General features: G+C 34.6%; 1 protein-coding gene across 6 annotated transcripts in view; it reads right to left on the bottom strand.

Moving 5' to 3' along the window:
- Window positions 1–1,736: 1,736 nt before the first annotated feature.
- Window positions 1,737–19,712, bottom strand: part of DNM3 (dynamin 3) — a 608,953-nt gene continuing 590,977 nt past the window's right edge. For 5 of the 6 annotated variants that reach the window (XM_077156971.1, XM_077156973.1, XM_077156977.1 and 2 more), the window contains one exon: window positions 1,737–11,301. In XM_077156971.1, the coding sequence (XP_077013086.1) occupies window positions 11,232–11,301 (70 nt within the window). In that variant the 3' untranslated portion in view covers window positions 1,737–11,231. The remainder of the gene's footprint in view (window positions 11,302–19,712) is intronic. The other variant, XM_077156974.1, reaches the window with a different exon arrangement.

Below are 19,712 nucleotides of genomic sequence, written 5' to 3'. Positions count from 1 at the left end.
TATAGTTTTTTACTTCAGACTGCTTCCTTTTCTTATCATTTTTTCCCTTTTTTTCTTGCCCATAAGATGTGAAGAAGGTAACACATTTCTTTGTTTAGGAGACTGAGTAAGGTTGCCAGTGAATAATTAAATCCTGTTATGACCTGGGTTTTCCTTTCTCATTCATTGTTCATCAAGTCAATTTAAGCTTTAAATATTTGAACTGTTTAACATGGTATAAAATGAATTCTTGTGTATGTAGTAGAAAAATACCACATACTTAAAAAAAAATGAATTGTAGAAAACCTTCCAACTGACAATTTCTGCTTTTGTTTGATGAGGTAGTGTGAAATATCTGGAAGCGTTGTGTCTGGTGGGATGAGAATGCTATCTGATAAGAATATTGATTAAAAAATCAAATAACTGGACTGGGGGTGAAGGAAAAGGCAAAAGACTGCATGTTGTTGCATTATTTTACATCAACTCAGTTGCCTCCAAGCATATGTAACCTTCTGTTGATATCCTGCTTTGAACACTTTGAACTTTTTGTTGTTACCAGCAATTCTAACCTGTAGTCAATGGGCTTGGGATACAAGTAAGAATTGATGTAACATGCCATATGAAACTTTTAACCTCAGCAAAAACTAGTTTCATGCTTTTAAGTGGAAAACTTGGTACTCAAAAATAATTTTTATGGTCCAGAGAAAAAGCTTTGTTAGTGAAGGGCTCTTCACTTTAGAATTGGGGTTCCTGCCATATTGTCCACATATCTCTTTTTGCCAGGGCTTGCCCACCCAGGTCAGATGTGAAGTAAATAGAATTCTAATTTCTGATTAACAATTTTTGACTCTTCTGTTGTGTGGTTTTCTATCTTAATAAGCTAAAGTAAGGCACACTCAAAAGTGATCTCATCTGATGGGATACTTCTAAATTCTAATTTGGGCCATGTAAATCTTCAAAAAAAAAAAAACAAAGGAATTCTGAATTAAATCTAAAACTTTTGGGCAGGCTTCAGATCACATACTTGGTAGGAGGTATCATATAACTTTAATAAACATATTATTTGGATAAATCTTTGGGATGCTTTTTTTTAAAAAAAATGATAATTAGAATTATCGCTTAATGATAGTGTTGGAATTAAAGATTAAGGTGTAAAACAAATTCTCTTCTTCCTCAAACACATATAGATTCCATTCTTCTAGTACTTTCCTGACATTATTAAGAACTTTCTTTTCAAGGTGGCAACATTTCCTTGCCTTGTACTTTTATTCTGAACAATATGTTTTCTTCCCTGAATTTGTCAAATAGAATTTGTGAGGTTTACATGTTTCAGACCTACTATTTCTTTCATGATCTTATCTATATATCATCCTCTACAAGAGTATTTAGAAAAATAATAAAAATAGGAAAAATATTTTTGTGCAATAATGATTACTAATACGATTTCTGGAGGCAGGTTGAAATTATTGTTTTTTTATCTTGTAGATGCCCAGAATTTTTCATTTTTTCATTCTTCTATTGTACAGAAATGTTAGTTGAAGATGGATTATTATTCTTCACCAAATAGCATAGTAAATCATGTTGCTTTAAGAACTTAAAGCCAATCTGTTACTATTTAAAATCCTTAAAAGATCAAATTATGTTTTTTTTTTTTTAAACCTTACCTGGTTTTAGTTGAAACAAACTCTTAATTTGGATCTGGTTCATTAGAAAAAGAAACAGGACACATTCTGTTTTTTATATAGAATAAACTTTGTTTTTATTATGGACATGGATCAAAAATAAGTTTTATGTACATATGACATATAGTGCAAACGGAAGCAGTTTTTTTAAATACCACGGGAAGACAGGTTGTTGGAAACAAAAGGAGATGAATGATGGGGGTTAGGATGGTCGTCCTGGAACTGCAGGAGGGGGTCGCCTAGTAAAAACAAAACAAAACAAAATAAAATAGCAAAAAGAAAAATACAGATGGAGAGGAAGAAAACAATGTTTAAATCATAAAACAAATCCAAATAATAGCATGCAAAAATATTCCACAAAAGTCATTTAAATCAGGCAAAAACAAGCAGACATGCAGGGAGATGAAAGAACACTGCATGGAAAAGTTAGCAGTTCTCAGGACTTTTCCCGCCTACCAGCAGTGTGCTAGGTATCAGCCCTTTGAGCCCACTCAAAAATCTTATTTTGTACCATGGAATGATAAATTGAAATCCATGCAGCCATATTCTGGAGAACTGGGGACAGTTCTAGACCCAAATATGTTTATAACTTGAGTATATGACTCCCAATCCTGATTTTGTGACAGTTATTTCCAAAGATTTCAACAAATGTGAAATTTTTATGAGGGGAGAGGAGATTGATATCAAAATATAGCAGGTGAAAATTTAAGCTGAGGGAGATTATAAGGTGTCAAGATATTAAACAAGCAATGTAATTACAATGCAGAAAATGCCAGGGGCTAATCTTAGAGAAAAGGATATGTAAGTAAGAATTTGCTTAGGTAAGAAGAGTCCTGCTGTATGATAGCCTGGAACCAGGCCTTGGGAAAGAAGGATTCTAGGTCTGGTCTATGGTGACCCTAGTAAGTTTGAAGGATCTCCTATTTCAGTGCTAAGTGCATATAAAATTCTGATTTATTCTGCACTGGGTCCATGTAAAAGAGATCTGGTTTTCCAAACTTGTCTTGCATCTGTCTCATCAGGCCATGGGTTGTAAAATAAGGGTTCAGAATGGTGCTTCATTTTGACATCAGCCTCTCTGGTGTACGCCAGAAAGATGTTTTGCTGACAGAAAAGATATAATAAACTATAGTGAAGTGAACAGTTCTGGAAGTAGGAAAACAGCAGGCAAATTGAAGCTTTCCTACTGTTTCAGCAGAAGTCTACACTTTGACTTTCTAACCAAATCAGAAATGAACTCAACATTACAGCAAGCCATAGAATTGTTAGGTTGTCCCAGTACCCTATTTTCTGTGGGATTTCATTTTGACTTTTTATCCAGGTGTTCAACAATATACTCATTTCCATCTTACTCTGGTAATACTTTAGTGAGTGGAGCAATAAAGTCTATAAAAACAAAAATAAAAACAAACTTCTATTTCATCTTTGTTGAAATGCTAAGCCAAACTTACTGGCTACTTCTGAGCAGTGGTAAAAATATGATCTTACCTTTCCCAAAGTCAAGACCAATTTTTCTTCAGTCTAATTTAAGGAGGCTTCCCATTCATTTTAAATGATGAAGAGTTTGTTATTGGTACATTACCTTTCAACTGCGGGGGGCCCGTAAGTCTTTAGCTTTAGAGATCCAGGTAATGGGTATCCCTGGTGTTTTCATGAAGAAAGTGTAATTAAATTCCTGTCAGGCTCAATGAGATTTATCACCTGCCCGGCAAACAGAAACTATTTTTGAGTTCTGAAGGGGCTTTAGAACACTTTAATGACCTCAGCAGGGTGGGGAGGTGAGCCATTAAACTGAACAGCAAGTCCACAGTGCTGAAGGGACATTCTGTTAGCATATGCCAAAGCACTTTCCTGTTTGAGCTAGTTTGGTGTTCTAGTCCAGAAACAGGCTCAGAAACTTTATGCCTCAGAATATATTTCACCAACAGCTAGAATGCTTCCTCAAATATCAGGGTGACATTTATTCTCTCAGTCAACTCTTTTCTTTTCATCTTCACTTATCCTGTAGCTGACTTTCTTCCCACTGCCTAAAAAGCACTGTTGATGAGATGGTGATACCATTTAGTGGCTCAGTAGTTCAGCTCCAGGTTAGTTATATTACGGATCTCAGCAGCTTGGGTTTTTGCTCTTTCTTTCCTAGAACCTTCTATATTACAGTGCTAAATTGCTTAGGCAAGTTCTGAAAATATTGGGGCTTTCCATTTGAAGAGTCACAAAGGTACCTCATATTGTCACTGCTGTCAAGGTGAAAGTTTCTTGGAATACTGAGTTGCTAGCAAATTTTAAAGCTCATCATACTGGTATTCACAATTATATTCATACTAGTGTTCATGATTAAAATTTCAGGTTATATCTTAAACTTTCTGAGAAATAACTTCAAAGCAGAATCATTTGGCCAAAACAAGAAGTTGAGGAGCCAAGAAGACTGTGCATGGAACATGGATATAACTCACATGTAAAAGACTCAGTTAATAAGAATAATGAATTACCCACATTCTCTTGGATCTACCTCAGTGCTGCAGTCTGGTCCTATTCCTCTGGCAAGAATCTTGGGGAAGGTCTTCCTTAATTCTTTCTTCTCCATTATAATCTCATACTATATTCTCTGTTTGCTTTCTTTGCCCACTATTTAGGTATCTTAATATCCTACAACTGTGGATGAGTCTGAAGACTTGGGAAAGTGAGGCAAATGTGGGCAATAATAATAGGAATACTTCTAAATTCTTCTCTAATGATCTTTAAGAATTTTAAATCAACCTGGATCCCTTCCTTTATAATACTCATGCAAGTAATATAATTAATTTAAAGGACCTCTTTTTTGGAGAGTGGGAAAGAAAAGGTAACATGGAAAATTATCTGAATTCGCCACAAGATTCATTATGATTCATTACATGTATGTCTATAAGCAGTTTTTATGCTTCCTGTTTGTATATAACTTTCCTTCCTGGGACTCTGATATTACTGTGACAAAGCATCAGAGCTCCAAGAGGATTGTCCTATGGTGGGAGCTCTTTTTGTTCTTACATTTGACTTTGTCACCCAACTTTTTGTAAGTGACAGTCTGTTCAGGGATAATCACACAATGCTTTTTCCCTCTGGCCTAAAACCACTGGGATGTGTTTCCTAAGGTGTACACCTCAGAGCACTGGTTCTCTGAGGTGCTCTGTGAATGAAGTTTTTATGGTCAAATCTGAGGAAGTTGCAGACAAATCTCTCTTCGAGATTCACAATGCAATCTCACTTTAAAACTTCTGTAAAATCTTCTAGTAAAGAAGCATTTAATTTTAGTTCATCATTTTCCAAATATATTTGACAAAGAAACCTTTGGTGTATATGTGTGTAAAACTTATAAAATCTCATGGAATAGACTTTAGGAAACTATGAATTAAGGTAACTTTAGCTGTCTATTGCACTTCTTCCAATTATTAGGCTGCCCTAGTGTTAAGAATACCAACAAGTCGTCTTAGAAGTAGCAATGTCAGGTGTGTATGGGAGGGCTGGGAAGTAGAGAATAAGGCCTATCCAACCCAAACACCAAATATATTTCTGAGTATAAAACTTAAAGGTTCCAACAGAAAAACAATAATCTTGAAAACATAAATTGAGTAGATGTTAACAATGATAACAAATAGAAAATATGCCACAGTCACAATAAGGTCCTTTGTTTTTGATAATTTTCAGTGGTAATTATTTTGAATATATTATTAATATACTTTAGAATCATGCCATAAAAAAAGTGCACAGCATGATTCTCATCCAGACTCTTCTACAGTAAGAAGCTTCTTTTGAAGGCATTGACAGTCCTGCTCAAGGACTATGTATAGATATGGGAAAGAAATTACAACGGGAAAGGGTGAATTACCAAACCAAGCTTACTCTTTTCACAATGAGCATATCCTGATCACAGAGAGAAAGTAAACCAATTACTGTCTCCTCCTGTCCTTTTCCTGTCTTCCACTTTTCCATGGCACAGTTGGGACTATGTACATTGATACATAGTCTATCAGCAAAACTCATAAAGAAGAGTCTACCTCTAATCTCTGGATACTCAGTTGGGACAAAGATATGTGTAACAACTAAACATTCTTCCATTCTCTGAATAATGGGGACATGAGTGGGGTAAATTCTCCCTCTTTCTATGCCCAATGAGTAAATAATGGAGGCCAACCATTGCATTAGGACTCCACTTACTTTCTATAAGAAATACCTGCTGTGGACCTAACATTTGGGCAAAACATCATTCCTCCTTCTATTTCCTAGGGTTTCAATTGCAAAATGTCATGGTGCCTCTTGGCAGGTGTCACAGCACTCTCCAGCTGCCTACAGTCTATCCTTCAGCCTAGTGCAATGATAACTTCAAATCAGGAAGAAAAATGTTCCCTTTCTTCCACTTTTGAGTTATTCAATTTACTTCCTTAGAAAATCTTATCCTTATCCAAATTGAAGATAGCAGTGCAAAATGCTCTCATTCTTCAGCTTGATAATTCTGGCCCAATTTGACCAAAAAGTTGTAAATATTTGCAAGTCTCAGGTCTTACTGAAATACATAGACATGACTCAAGAATATATACAAGAATGAGGAAGGGGGAATCCTTCAAATGTTATGATTTATTTCAGGTTCAGAAATACAGCTTCACATTTTCACAGTAGGTGCATGTGACCTTCAAGAATAATACAGGCTTTAAGAACTTGTTTTGAAGATTCCATTCACAGAGTCCATATATCAGCATTAAGAAATCCTAATAGAGCCAAGAACTCAGTGGAAAGTACTCTGGCTCATATTAAGTAAAGAATCAACAGAAAAGACAAGGTTTTGCTTCTATTTATATTCCTTCTTCATAAAAATATAAAGGAATTTGATTCAGAAAAGGGAGAAGGAACAAACAGAGAAGCAAGCAAAACAGAGGCTGTACATATGAAATAAAATAAATCAAGTGATGGAATTTCTGGTTGAGGGGAATAATTTTTATCAGAATGGCTGCAGACAATGCAAGAGATTAGAGTAATTTTCATCATAATTAAATTTTAAAAATTGCATAATGAGCAAAGTTTAAGGAATTCTAGGGTAAAAATTAAAAAGAAATTATGTCATGATCTGAGTCATGTGTAAAACCCCAGACCAAAGAGGTGAGTAGTCCCACCAGTATACCAGTACAAACAAGTCTTAAGACAAATAGCAGACTTTCCTTGAGTTTCTTCTTTCTTATCTCACACATACATACATACACTATTACATACATATAATTTCAAATAATTATACTCTTACATACATATATATACAAATAGCTATGCATATACTACATATGCTTTAAAATAATCTTTTAAGTTTTACAATACAGAGCACCACATAATTTTAACCACACCAACTAGACAGGATAATGAAGATTATCTAGAGACAGATAATGAGCTTTTTCGAAAGGGTTGAGTGATCTGGTTAACTCATAATTTTTTCCCTAAAATCATCTACCATAATTCACATTAAACTCTGAGTTTATAGCCAGAAAGACCTCCAGGTGAAATGATAAAAAATGTCAGGGCTTGACTCTCATATATTATCTTCTTTTGCTGAGCTCTATAGTTTAGAGATCTATTATTTAGCCTTTTTTTTTAACAGCACAAAACTTTAATGTGCAGCGAAAGTATATGCTAGAAAGGGAGTACATGCTGCACTTTGGAGTGTGGGCATTCTCCAAAGGAGAAGAAGCCTAGCCTTAATTCTTGATAAAGAGATTTCTGTCAATTTCAATTAATTATACCGTTTGTCAAATAAAAAAATTTTATCAGAAAAAGTAGTTGGCCTGTCTTTCCAAGGTACTCCAAGGTTCACCTTGCATTTTAAACAAATTTATTTGGAAAAGTCCACCAACTTTATTATATTGCAATATCCCTCTATGTCATTTTTTGACATTATTATGGAAAGAAAATGACTATGTAGACTAGCTTATCTTTTCAAGATTCAACTCAGCAATCCAAAAATCATTTAGATTTCGAATTTGAGATCTTAAAAGGAAGGTTTCCAGCTCTTATACTTATCAAACTATATTGGCAAAGATAATTCCTTCTTATACAGCAATCCTGTGGATTCAGATACAAATGCCTGTGGACGTTACTCTACCTTGTTCTATGGTAATTCTGAGTTTCGTGCCTCTTAGAAAGAATACAATCTGGAGTAAGAAAATTTTGTACACCTCATATATGTCATGAGAAATGAATCACTGTTAACACATAAGGCAGACCCCCCCAATGCTCTTGTATTAGCACAGTTAAAGACATATTCACACACACACACACACACACACACAAAGCACATGTATTCCAAGATATTTATACCCATACATATACGTACATACACAATGCACACACAATCCCTACACTCATGCTTGTGGAATTTTAACAAGTGCTTTTAAATCTACCTACTCAATGGTGCACAAAATACATGTCTTAAACAAAGCTTACTATGTATGTAGTATATACACAGAGACACATGCATCAAAAATATGTTTGTACACAGAATACACCAACATTTACCATATACTGGTATTAGGTCCCATTTCATATTTAAGAATTATGGCTACAGTCTATACTAAAAAGTGATAAAATTAATCTATATGACTACTTTTTAATTCTAAGTTCAGAAGGCTTAAATTGTGTCACAGAAACTGGTTTCATATAATGTTTGAGTTTGTATCTGAATAAGTAGAACATTTGCTAATAAATAGACCCTACTGCTCGTCTATGTTACAAAACACAGCTAAAAGCAATATTCAAAATAGTAACCTCGGTAGATAATTCTTGGAAATGCAACATACCTGTTTCAAATCAAAAGTGTTTCAAGAATCTGTCCACAATTGAGTAAATGGCTATTCCAGTTAGTCAATATGCATGCAAGATTTAGTGTGTGACAGTTAAACTTGATTTACCTATCAAATAAACATTTAGAGTTGTTTTTCCAAATCCAAAACACACTATGTTTTTATTTTATTATACTAGACATGATGGAACTACATCTACTGTGCTGACCACATCAGAGGAATCAGTTAAGAGGAAGCTACACAAAAGAATAGAAGTGTTATAGGAAACACTTAGAAAGCTCATTAGATACATTCCCATCTAAGGCCTGATGTGCAAGCTGCACTCAAACTATGAACATCCTAGAGCTTCAGGCTTCATTTGCATTATATCTTCTTTTAGCAGAATACAAACTCTTTGGGCAATGGTATTAATATTAATAATATGATGTAGTGCTGCAGCAAACTGAAAATATTCTCCAACACGACTGCAGAAATTCCAGGGGAGGCTGGGTTCTACTAGAATTATATAGGAGTATAAAAAGAACAAAAATGTACAGCCAACTGCAACTGTAACAACTGTGGGACTACAATCTGAGAGCAAAGGCCAAAGATGATAAATGCCATTGTTTATGACTGCATAAGATCAGTGGAAAGAAACTTGGGAAAAAAATCCCCAATTTTCTTTGACATGGTTTGTGCTGATCTTAGAACACACTAGTGGTTATCCACAATATTTTCCTTTAACAGAAGGAAATTTTTGAAATACAGCAAAATGCAAAACCACATTTAGCACAAAGCCAAGCCCTGAAGTTTATTAGCTGCCTGTTTTAGAGAATTCAGAGGAAGAAGCAAAGGGAATCCTAAAATGAGGGCATTTTATGAAAAATTCTTACTGCAACTTATTCTTTTCACTGTGGATGTTTACTGAAGATTTTTCCACTTAGTTGACACTATTTTAAAATTACAATACAGTATGTATCTAGCACGTCTGTTTCATTCACAAAGAGTTAATTTTTTTTCCAGTGAGAAAAAATAAGATGGGAGAGAACCCAGGGTGGTGATGGTCTTTATACAATTGCTTGTAACTTAAAAAGTTAAAAAATCCTCTTTTAATATATCTCATATTCTCTGGTTTTTTGAGTATTACAAGTAGGCTAGCTATAACCCTTTAGAATAAGTTTAATATAATGCCATCCAACTTGGCAAGTTCTCTTTTTAATAATGGTTAAAAGTTTTTACTTCATACTTTACGGGTGTCTGCTTTGGGCATAAACTACACAGGAAATTAAAGTTAAGTTAAAATACAAATCATGCTTGCTGCTTTCAAAGGCAGACATTTCAGTTCATGAAACCTGATTTACTTTTGTAGAATGTGTCATGGGACACCCCTACTCAACGAATACTTGGTCTGTTGTTGTCTGGGAACAGTTAGACAATTCCAGTGAGCTTTCTGGCTATTTCCTATGTGCTAATCATCTATCTGGTCCTAGGTAGTTCAAATCTCAGCTACAATTCTGAACTATTAACTCCTAGGCTAACCTACTTATAAATCTTAGAAACTGCCCATTTTCTTTAGATCTTAATGTCTCAAAACCTTTTTCTGAAGTGACTTTGATAGTGACCCTGAAGTTGTACAACTGAAAAAGTGTAAGCTCTGGTCCTTAAACCATGGCATCTCTTACTGACTTTTCTTTCCATTTCAGGTCCCATTCTTTAAAATGTGGCCAACCCATCATGAGGCTCGAGATTTTATTAAGAAAACTTAGAAGGGATAGAAAGTTACATTAAACCTGTTTTAAAGGTAGGATATATTTTTACATAAGGAAATTACAACTTAGCATGGGAAGAGAGAAAGTTTTTTGGTCTAATAAAAAACAAAACAAAACTGGAGTTTGTGTAAAAGTATAGTTAGCCATGGCAAAAATTAGATCAATGTGAAAATTAAATGTTTTCCATGTCAGCCTTCACTGTAACCTATGAGCAAATGAATATATAAATGAATAAAGAAATTATATTTTCCAGACACTTCTAGAGGTGTGATATTTTGCTTCTTCCTTGAACTCTGAAACTAATGAGCCAAATCCCATTGACTTACTACTGAAAAACAAGCTTTGATTCACTGTTGAATATGCTTCTAGCATGAAGCAAAACACTGGTGTGAGGAACAGCTCTCTAGAGTAAGAAATGCGTTGACTTTTCCTTTACAAACTACCTTGTGCTTCTGGAAAAGCTTTTTTCTTAAGGAATCCTAATTTAAAAAAATCATTCCAAGCAGTCTTATGAAATAAAGAGAAAGGCAAGAGGATCTAAATATGTAATTATGAAGTAGGCAGTAACATTAATAATAGACAACAGAATTTCTGTCAGCCTACATAGAATCTGGGAAAAGGAATATGTATGGCTTAGGTCTAAGCCCACAGTCTCTTAAGAATTATAGTTAATAGGCTACCTTGTAAGTAACTTGGAAAACTTGTCCAAAGCAATTTCAAATATCTGCAGGGGTAGGTAAATGGTCCCCAAAGTCCAGGACTGCTACACAAACCTACCTTGGTCAATATAACATATAAAGCCTCTAAGAGTCAGCAGTTTTAAGGAATCAAACCCTAAAGGTTTGACATACCATGAGCAATGAAGAATTAGCAATGAAGACATTAGTAAAACTGGTTACTTGCCTACTGATGTCCGCACAGGCGACTACTCATGATTTACTGCCACGATTATCAAATATGTTGCTTTTGCATAATTCATTAGTAACTAATTGCCACGCCAGACACTTTGTTTAGTCTAACAGGGAAGATTCTAGTGGACGGATTATAGTGGGACGAGTTGGTGATGGGGGTGGTCTCCGGCTAGAAAAAGAGAAAGAGAAAGGTAAAGAAACAAGTAGAATATGTAGTAGGAAGTTGTTCTAAGGACACTGAGAAAGAGCCAGCACACACATGCTCATGCACATACAGGCCAGCAGGAATTGCATGATCTGTAATGATTATAATGCTGTCAGTTTTCAATCATCTAGCATCTTTTAACGAAAATTAGGTATTTTTTTCATGTGCACATCTTTTTTAAAACAGAAGCTGCCCTTCCTAATATTAATAATAGTAAATCATTTGAAAGCCCTCTGAAAAGTACTGCACATTCCTCAGCCCTAAAGAAGATTATAATGATTACACAGTACAGAGTACTATGATATGCTGACTCTAGGAACTAATGAGGCATATTAGTCCTCAGAAGGATGGGTTTTGAACTTTTATTTCTGCTTTATATACTTTTTCTTTCTATTTTTGTTACTGTCAGAATATTAGCTATCACTTCTTAATGGATTTAGCAGTAGCTTTCTTCAATTTGTTCTATATTTTGCTTCTAATTTGCAAGGGACTAAATATCAGAAAATCAAGAATTATGGAATTCTTTACTGTGTGTTAAGTAGGGTTCAGATGAGTACCTGCATGAACTCTAGTCCCTAGTTTGGGCCTTAAAGGTTGTAACAATGGTAGTAGTGTTCTCACTTTCTAGTTGCTAATGGTATTTCTCATAGCTGAGGGTGCTGAATAAACAAACTATAGCAAATGAAATATTACTGTACTTCAGAATCTCAACATAACCAAGTAATATTTATTCCCTGATCCCCTATATTTATTTCCTAAATTTATTAATATGTTTATTTATGTGTGTATTTGACCTCATATGTAGTATCTAAGGAAGTAATTTTCATAGCCAACAAAATAACAAGTTCTACATATTGAAAGCTTTCTTTTTGATTGTCTCTCCAACTAATTTATTTCAGAAAGACTAATTCTGTACTTTACAGTCATCTCATGGAATTATTATCTGCGCTGCAAACACTAAATTAATCAAATCAAATATCCTTTCTCAAGTATAAAGAAGTAAAGTTAGAAAAGTTGAAGAAAAAACCAATGATGTATATTGTTAAAGATCATAGAGATGAAATTAGATGACCAAGAAAAAAAGCAAAGCAAAAGAGATAGTGTTGATTCAGGTAAAAATACTGACAACTTAGGTACAAACTCATAGTATTAGCCGAGATACTTTTGCCTCCTGCACCTGAAAAACTTGTAAGACGCTTTAGAGGAAAGGTTTCCATGAGAAGGTACATTCTAATTTAGTGCCCTGTACTAGCCTCATTATTAAGCAGGCACTCAAGTTTTTAAAAGTGTAAAGATTACTTGGTGTTTAACTTGAGTAGACAAATAAATCCTCTTCCCGCAGAAAGGCTATCACGACTGACAAATGTTTTGGCATTTCCTCACTGGGAAAAATCCTCCCATAATTTCCTTTTTACTGACTACTATGCAAAAACACCTACCTTGTTATTCATTTTCTTTTAAAATGGCCATATTTATCTAACTTGTTCTGAATCTTGACTCTGCATCATTTTTTCCTTTGATGCGAAGTTTCTAGAGGCCAAAGGTCATGTCCACCTAACTTGTTTCATACAGTGTTTAGTATGGGCTACATGCAGTCACATTCTCAACGCCCTTCGTTTGTTCTACCTGTTGGCACTACTATTTGTCCTTCAAGATACTCCTCGGTAAGTCTTCTCTATCCCACTTCCTTTCTCCTATCCTAGTACAGTTGCTTCTATAGCATCTCATAATTACTTAGTAATTATCACATCGAACTCTAATTAGTTTTTTGAATGTTTTTGTTCACTGATTAGAAATGGGTTATGTCTTACTTGTCTTCACACTCCAGCAATATCTAGCTCAATGCTTGTCATTCAGTCACAGAGTGTTCCACAAATGAATACATGAAAGTTACTCCTTGGAAGTAAGAATCAACTTATAAAGTGTGATTTTCACCGACCTTTCCAGGATACAAGAGTATTTTTTAGTAAATCACTCTGTAGCAAAAAAGCAGCTAAAACGGCAGTAGGATTAGACCCTTGCCAACTCTACCTATAAAGTATTTAGTATTTGACTGATCAACTTTTTAGTAGGTGTTTGGAATAAATGCTAATTAATAGACCCCCATACCATTAATGTATTCTTAGCAATTAAACAATTTAGGGTGAGGGTGGTGACCAGAATTTGAACTTGAAGGAGGTAATAACTCTACGAAGGTTCAATAATGGGATGGACTTAATTAGGGGATTTTATTTGAAAAAAAAATAAAAAAGTGGACCTTATGCTACAAATTCAGTTAGAGGTAGGATACAGCCTGGCATGGTGGATTAGACATTGTTTTATGCATATGTAATACTTGCAGCAAAGATTGTAAAATGGGAAAAAGGAATGCAAACTGAGTTTTCTTCTGACCCTCCTGGCCTTGTTTAAAGATCCTTCCTCAGTCGTTCCTGATAATCTCATGGTTTCCAACCTCCCCCCAACCTCTATCACTTCATGCTACTGATATATTTGACAGCACATTTAACCCTATTTGTATTATTTACTTACCAGATTATTGCCTGTGTCCTCCAACAGAACAGACACCACGTATTTTCTATTTATTTATTATGTATATCCAGTATTTAGTATAATGCGATTAGGTGGCAGTGAATAAATATTTGTTGAAAAAGGACAAATAGATGAATGACTAAAAAGTACCTAACAAAGATGTTTAGCCAGGTTAGGCCCCAGCCCAGGTCAAGAGCAGGTCCAATGAGGTCATGAATGCAATACTTTTGTGATATTTGTCAGAGACTTATATTTGATTGAGCCAGTGTGCTTACATAGAAGGAGACCTGGACCACAGTTGAGAGATGCAGATTCTACCTCTGTCAATTTGTATAATCATTAATCCACTCAGCTTCTGTAAGCCTCAGTTTTCTCATCTATGGCACAGGACACATTCAGACAAGATGATCTGTAACATATCTCCTAGTTACACATGGCATATATTGTTTATTTAGCATCTAATATGTGAACACTTTATATTGCATGCTTTTAAAGAATTCAGAATCTAGAGTGGGAGAAGAGTAGACTAAGACTAGTATGCAAGTGATTATATACTATAAAACACCTGTTTTAAGTGGAAAACTAGGTCAAAATTCCACAGCTCAGACTCTGCTTCATATAAAATTTGGAAATTTTATAGAATTTTGTAGAAAATGTAGGTCTATAATAAGAGCTGAAAGAAATTAACTGATGAGGACTAAAGGGAAGAGTTCAGTGGTAGGGTAGAGGATGGAAAGATTTAGATACTCTTATGGTATAGGGAGTGCTCATTAATCTCTTCCCCCATTCTTGGCCATGGTGAAGGGGCAACAGAATAACAGTTATAGGTAACTGCAGAAAGAAGGCAAGGCAGGAGGCCAGTAGAATATAAATTCCTTATATGTGCCAGGTCTTTTGTTCGTCTTGTTCACCACACTATCCCAGATGTAGTATAGTCTTTGGCTTATACTATCTATGTTTTTTCAAATAAATAATTCAGGAGAACCTGTTCATCATAACTTCTTTAAACTAGGGCCTTGCATTGAATAGGCATTGCATACCTGTATGGTGAACTAATGATTGAAGGAAATAAAGATAAAATTTCTATCATCTTCTCTCAAAATAATTAACATCTTTTAAGATATGTCCAGTATCAGGTTAAAACAACCCATATATGTAGTTACTTAGTAGTTAAAAATCCTAAAGTAATTTAGGCCACAAGAGCCCCCAACCTCCTGGAAGAAATGAGCATCACTTTATTTCTAAAATAATAAAAAAAAAGTAATATGAATATAAGAGTCTGCTACAAAGCAATTCAAGAGAAGAACTACGTTGTGCAGAGTGAGTTGTCTTAATAATCAACATGCAGGTATTTATCAACTTCAATACCAGCAAAAACTTAAACATTTAAGGTTTACTATTAAGGTTAATTTCATTGATCCAGTTCTTAACCATTGAAAGAGTTTCCAAAGAAATTCTCCTCACAAGACTTTGTCTTGGGCAATGCAAAGTTACTTGTTTGTACCAAATTTTCCTCAATTGCTTTGTTTAGTGATGGACTTCATTAAGTAACCCGTTATATTGAAATGGAGCATCTTGTATCACTTAGTGTTTATTGAAACATTGTGTTGTATGTGGGCAGTTCATGGTTAAGATAAAAGAGCCATGCTTCTGCATTCAAATCAAAGGGAAAGATGTAAGATTTAAAGTTGTAATGCAGGGATGAACCATTAGTAGCTGCAGGGATGAATAATATGGACAATGAAAAATTTTGTAAGAAAGTCAAATGCTCATGCAGGGTGGGTGGCATTGTGAGGGAGAAACTAGCTTCACTGATAAGGAAGAGAATGCATTATTTGTTTTATTGCCTCATCCTATTCTCTTCTAAGAATGAAAGAATTAAAATTTCATGTGTTCTTCTTTAGAAGACTGGATCTGAGTGTTCATGATGTGAGGCTAATCTTGACAGGGGTTGAGGGAGAGTCGAATAGAGAAAATTGATTTGGGGCATCCACCTATGGGAGGTGGAAACCACCTTTTCCTCTAGTTTTTTTTTCCAGGTAGCATACCACTGATAACTGAAATGGCTTGGTCTTCCTGTCCTTGCCTTCATTCCTCCTAGGATTGGAAGTGGAAATTATCTGACTGATAAATCTGTGAGCCAGAGTGGGTCTATGCAACTCATTCTCCTTTCCTTCCTATGCTTAATCCAAGATCTCATGACTTCTAGTCCAGGATGCTTTCTATTGGGCAGTTATAGTAGCATGTTCTAAAGTCATGGTTCTCAACTGAAGTGTGCATCAGAATTCCCTGGAGTATGTTAAAACAGTTTTCTGGACTCTTTATATATAGAGTTCCAAATGGCGTAGGAAATTTCTAACAAGTTCCCAGACAATGCTGATGCTGTTGGTCCTGGGACTATGCTTTGAGTACCACTGTACTGAGGCACAGTGATTTTGTCCTCACTTTCTTAGCACTGCAATTCATTTGGGAGATACAATAAGAGCAAAAACAGAAAGTGCTGAGAAAATCTTAAGAAGGAAGAAGAAACAGTCATAGAAATACTTTGCTACTTTTCATAGTTAGACAGGTATGGATCAAATCAGTTTTAGGTTTAGGTTGTAGAGCCTAAGCTATTGTATGTACTATGGTAATTTTCACTAGAAAAATAATTAATTACTTGCTTAAGGATGCTTACATTTGCTTATGAAAATGGCAATAAGCATAGAAAGGAGGCTTTTCTAAAACTTCATTTCAGATTCCCATATTTCAGGAGGGTAGGAATGAAGTCCCATCTAATTAATTAGGTGGACCCAACTTAAAAAGAAAAATTTTGTAAAAGATGCACAAAAACAGAAGACATAACTGCCTCAAAGTGTAGTTATTTGTATAAAAAGGATATGCAATAGGCTTTGTTTATATCATAAGCACTACTTATTAAATATAATTGAAGCTTTAAACATAACTATCTCAAAAATTCAATATGCACAAAATCATATCTAGGATCATGTGAAGAGTTATAGACCTCAGGTCTTTTTCTATTAGAGAAGTTGTAGGTTTACAGAAAAATCATGCATTAAATACAGGTTCTCTCTATCACCCTACTATTAATACCTTGCATTAGTGTGAAAACATATGCTACAATTCATAAAGAACATTTTTATAACTGTACCATTAACTATACTCCATCATTTACATTAGTGTTTACTGTTTGTGTTGTATAGTCTCATTTTTTTTTGTTTTTCTTAATTTCTATTCTAGTAATATATACACACATACACATATATATACAAAACCTAAAATTCTACTTTTTAACCACTTTCAAATATATAATTCAGTGCTGTTCCTATTGTTCACAATGTTGTTCTATCATCACCACCCTTGATCATCAAAACTTTTCCATCAACACCAATACAAATTCGGTACAATTTGAGCATTATTTCTTCATTCCCTACCCCCACCCCAGCCCTTAGTAACCCTTATTTTAGTTTCTGATTCTATGAATTTACTTTAATTTAATTATTTCATATCAGTTAAGTTCATATAATATTTGTCCTTTTGTGTCTCCCTTATTTCACTACACATGATGACTTCAAGGTTCATCTACATTGTTGAATGTATCAGAACTTAATTCCTTTCTATGGCTGAACAATATTCCATTGTAAGTATATACCACATTTTATTTATCCATTTATTGGATGATTGACACTTGAGTTGCTTTCATCCTTTGGCAACTGTGATAATGTTGCTTTGCACATCGGTGTGCAAATATCTATTCAACTCTCTGCTTTCAATTCTTTAGACACCTCAAGTTTTTAGGATCTAATATCAACTTGCCCAACTTCTTCATTTTATTGATGAAACAGGTCCAAAAGTAAAGGGGATTTGTCCACTGAATCATAAGAAGTAATGCACTTTTATTTTTCAGTCATATCTGACTCATTTCTTTGAAAACAAAATTGAAGGATACAAAATAAAGTATCACTTTCTGAATTTCTAAAATCATGGAGAATGCCTCTCAAGTGGGCTCTACAGAGCCCCAGTATCCAGAGCTGCTCCAGACAAAATGACTCTGGAGTCAATCGTCTCAGTTGGGATATGGCCCACAGTGAATCTTTCTCCTGGGAACTAGCTTCTCCATGACCCTCTTGAGTTATTAAACCTTGCACTATTTTTCAAAGCTTGAGGCATGCTCTTATAGCTTATCATTTGAACTACAATATAAACTTCCTGTGACGTGAGATTACTGCTTATAATTCTTACATCTCTTCACAGTACTGTGGAAGGCAGTGTCCCAACCAGTAGTTCAATAAATACAAATGAGTGAATTGACTAGAGGATAAACTAAAGACAGAAGATGCTTCTAGGTGAAATGGAAAGGCAACTAATTATATGATCCAAAAACTTCCTTTAATGAATGTCTGCCCTAAGAAACCAGAGATATAGTATTTTAATTTTTAGTACTGTTTTATAGTTTGCTGCCTATTTTAAGCATTATTTCAATAAATCAATTTTACATGTTAGAAGGTATGAGGCTAAGTTGAGGAAAATGTTATTATTAGCCATGATTTTGTTCACATGGAAGAAAATATTTTCTAATTTATTGTCAAAAATACTTTATGATGCTTACTAAATGGTGAAAGACTGAATGCTTTCCCTCAAAGACTAGGAACAAGACAAGGATATCCACTTTCACCAATGTTATGCAACACTGTATTAAAAGTTCAGTCAAAGCAATTAGGCAAGAAAAAGAAATAAAAGGCATCTAAATTGGAAAAGAAGTCAAATTGGAAAAGAAATCAAGAAAACTTCCATTTACAGTAGCAATTAAAAGAATAAAATGAATATGAAAACACAACATATCAAAACTTATGGGACGCAGCAAAGGCAGTGCTAAGAGGGAAATTTATTGCCATAAATGCCTATATCAAAAAAGAAGAAAGGGCAAAAATTCAGGAATTAACCGTCCACTTGGAAGAACTGGAGAAAGAACAGCAAACTAACCCCAAAGCAAGCAAAAGGAAAGAAATAATAAAGATTAGAGCAGAAATAAATGAAATTGAGAACATGAAAACAATTGAGAAAATCAATAAAATCAGAAGCTGGTTCTATGAGAAAATCAATAAGGTTGATGGGCTCTTAGCAAGACTGACAAAAAGAAGGAGAGAGAGGATGCAAATAAATAAGATCAGAAATGGAAGAGGAGACATAACCACTGACCTCACAGAAATAAAGGAGGTAACAACTTTATGAGCAACTTTATGCTAATACATACAACAATGTAGATGAAATGAACAACTTCCTAGAAAGGCATGAAAAACCAACTTTAACTCAATAAGAAATAGATGACCTCAACAAACCAATCACAAGTAAAGTAATTGAATCAGTCATTCAATTACTCCCCAAAAAGAAAAGTTGAGGACCAGATGGCTTCTCATGTGAATTCTACCAAACATTCCAGAAAGAATTAGTACTAATCCTGCTCAAACTCTTCAAAATAATTGAAGTGAAGGGAAAGCTACCTAATTCATTCTATGAAGCCAACATCACCCTCATACCAAAACCAGGCAAAGATATTACAAAAAAAAGAAAACTATAGACCAATCTCTCTAATGAATATAGATGCAAAACTCCTCAACAAAATTCTAGCAAATCGACTCCAGCTACACATTAAAAGAATCATACATCATGACCAAGTAGGATTCATCCCAGGTATGCAAGGATGGTTCAACATAAGAAAATCAATTAATGTAATACACCATATCAACAAATCAAAGCAGAAAAATCACATGATCATCTCAATTGATGCAGAGAAGGCATTTGACAAAATTCAACATCCTTTCCTGTTGAAAACACTTCAAAGGATG

The sequence above is a fragment of the Tamandua tetradactyla genome, chromosome 4 (genome assembly GCF_023851605.1).
Source record: "Tamandua tetradactyla isolate mTamTet1 chromosome 4, mTamTet1.pri, whole genome shotgun sequence".
Lineage (NCBI taxonomy): Eukaryota > Metazoa > Chordata > Mammalia > Pilosa > Myrmecophagidae > Tamandua > Tamandua tetradactyla.
The sequence above is the reverse complement of the archived record's forward strand: the minus strand, read 5'-3'. Positions and strand labels throughout refer to the sequence as shown.